A 379-nucleotide genomic window follows, 5' to 3' on the forward strand; every position below is an offset into this window, starting at 1 on the left:
TAGTACTTACTGATATGACCAGAGGAGGGAGTTACATAAATCATTCAACATTTTGCAAGATCCAGCGGTGGTGTCTTAAAAGTTGCAGAGATTGTATGTATAATTATCCCACTATCTCTTTCCTTTCTTCCAAAGTCTTTCAAATGAGTTTTATTCTGCTTTAAAAAGGGATTTTCTATTGTTGTTGAAATATCTAATCTAGCCAACAGCGAAATCAACAGCTTTTTATGTCTAATATTTTACTTATAATAATTTTTTTAAATTTTATTTATTATTATGAATATTTTTTTTACTTATTTGATGTTAATTATTTTAATAAGCGTGTCTTGATTTGCTTCAAGATGGCGCCTCTAAACGAACTCCTCCGTTTTCTATGTCG

The 379-nt window shown here is 29.8% G+C and overlaps 1 protein-coding gene across 1 annotated transcript in view; it reads right to left on the reverse strand.

Annotated features, from left to right (window-relative positions):
- LOC119587766 (rhodopsin-like) overlaps positions 1 to 373 on the reverse strand; it is a gene marked incomplete in the record, with an annotated part of 44,239 nt that extends 43,866 nt beyond the window's left edge. Inside the window, 1 exon segment of the mRNA XM_037936454.1 lies at positions 11 to 373. Within this exon segment, the coding sequence (XP_037792382.1) occupies positions 11 to 51 (41 nt within the window).
- Positions 374 to 379: the final 6 nt, after the last annotated feature.

This window comes from Penaeus monodon, chromosome 23 (genome assembly GCF_015228065.2).
Source record: "Penaeus monodon isolate SGIC_2016 chromosome 23, NSTDA_Pmon_1, whole genome shotgun sequence".
In the NCBI taxonomy this organism is placed as follows: domain Eukaryota; kingdom Metazoa; phylum Arthropoda; class Malacostraca; order Decapoda; family Penaeidae; genus Penaeus; species Penaeus monodon.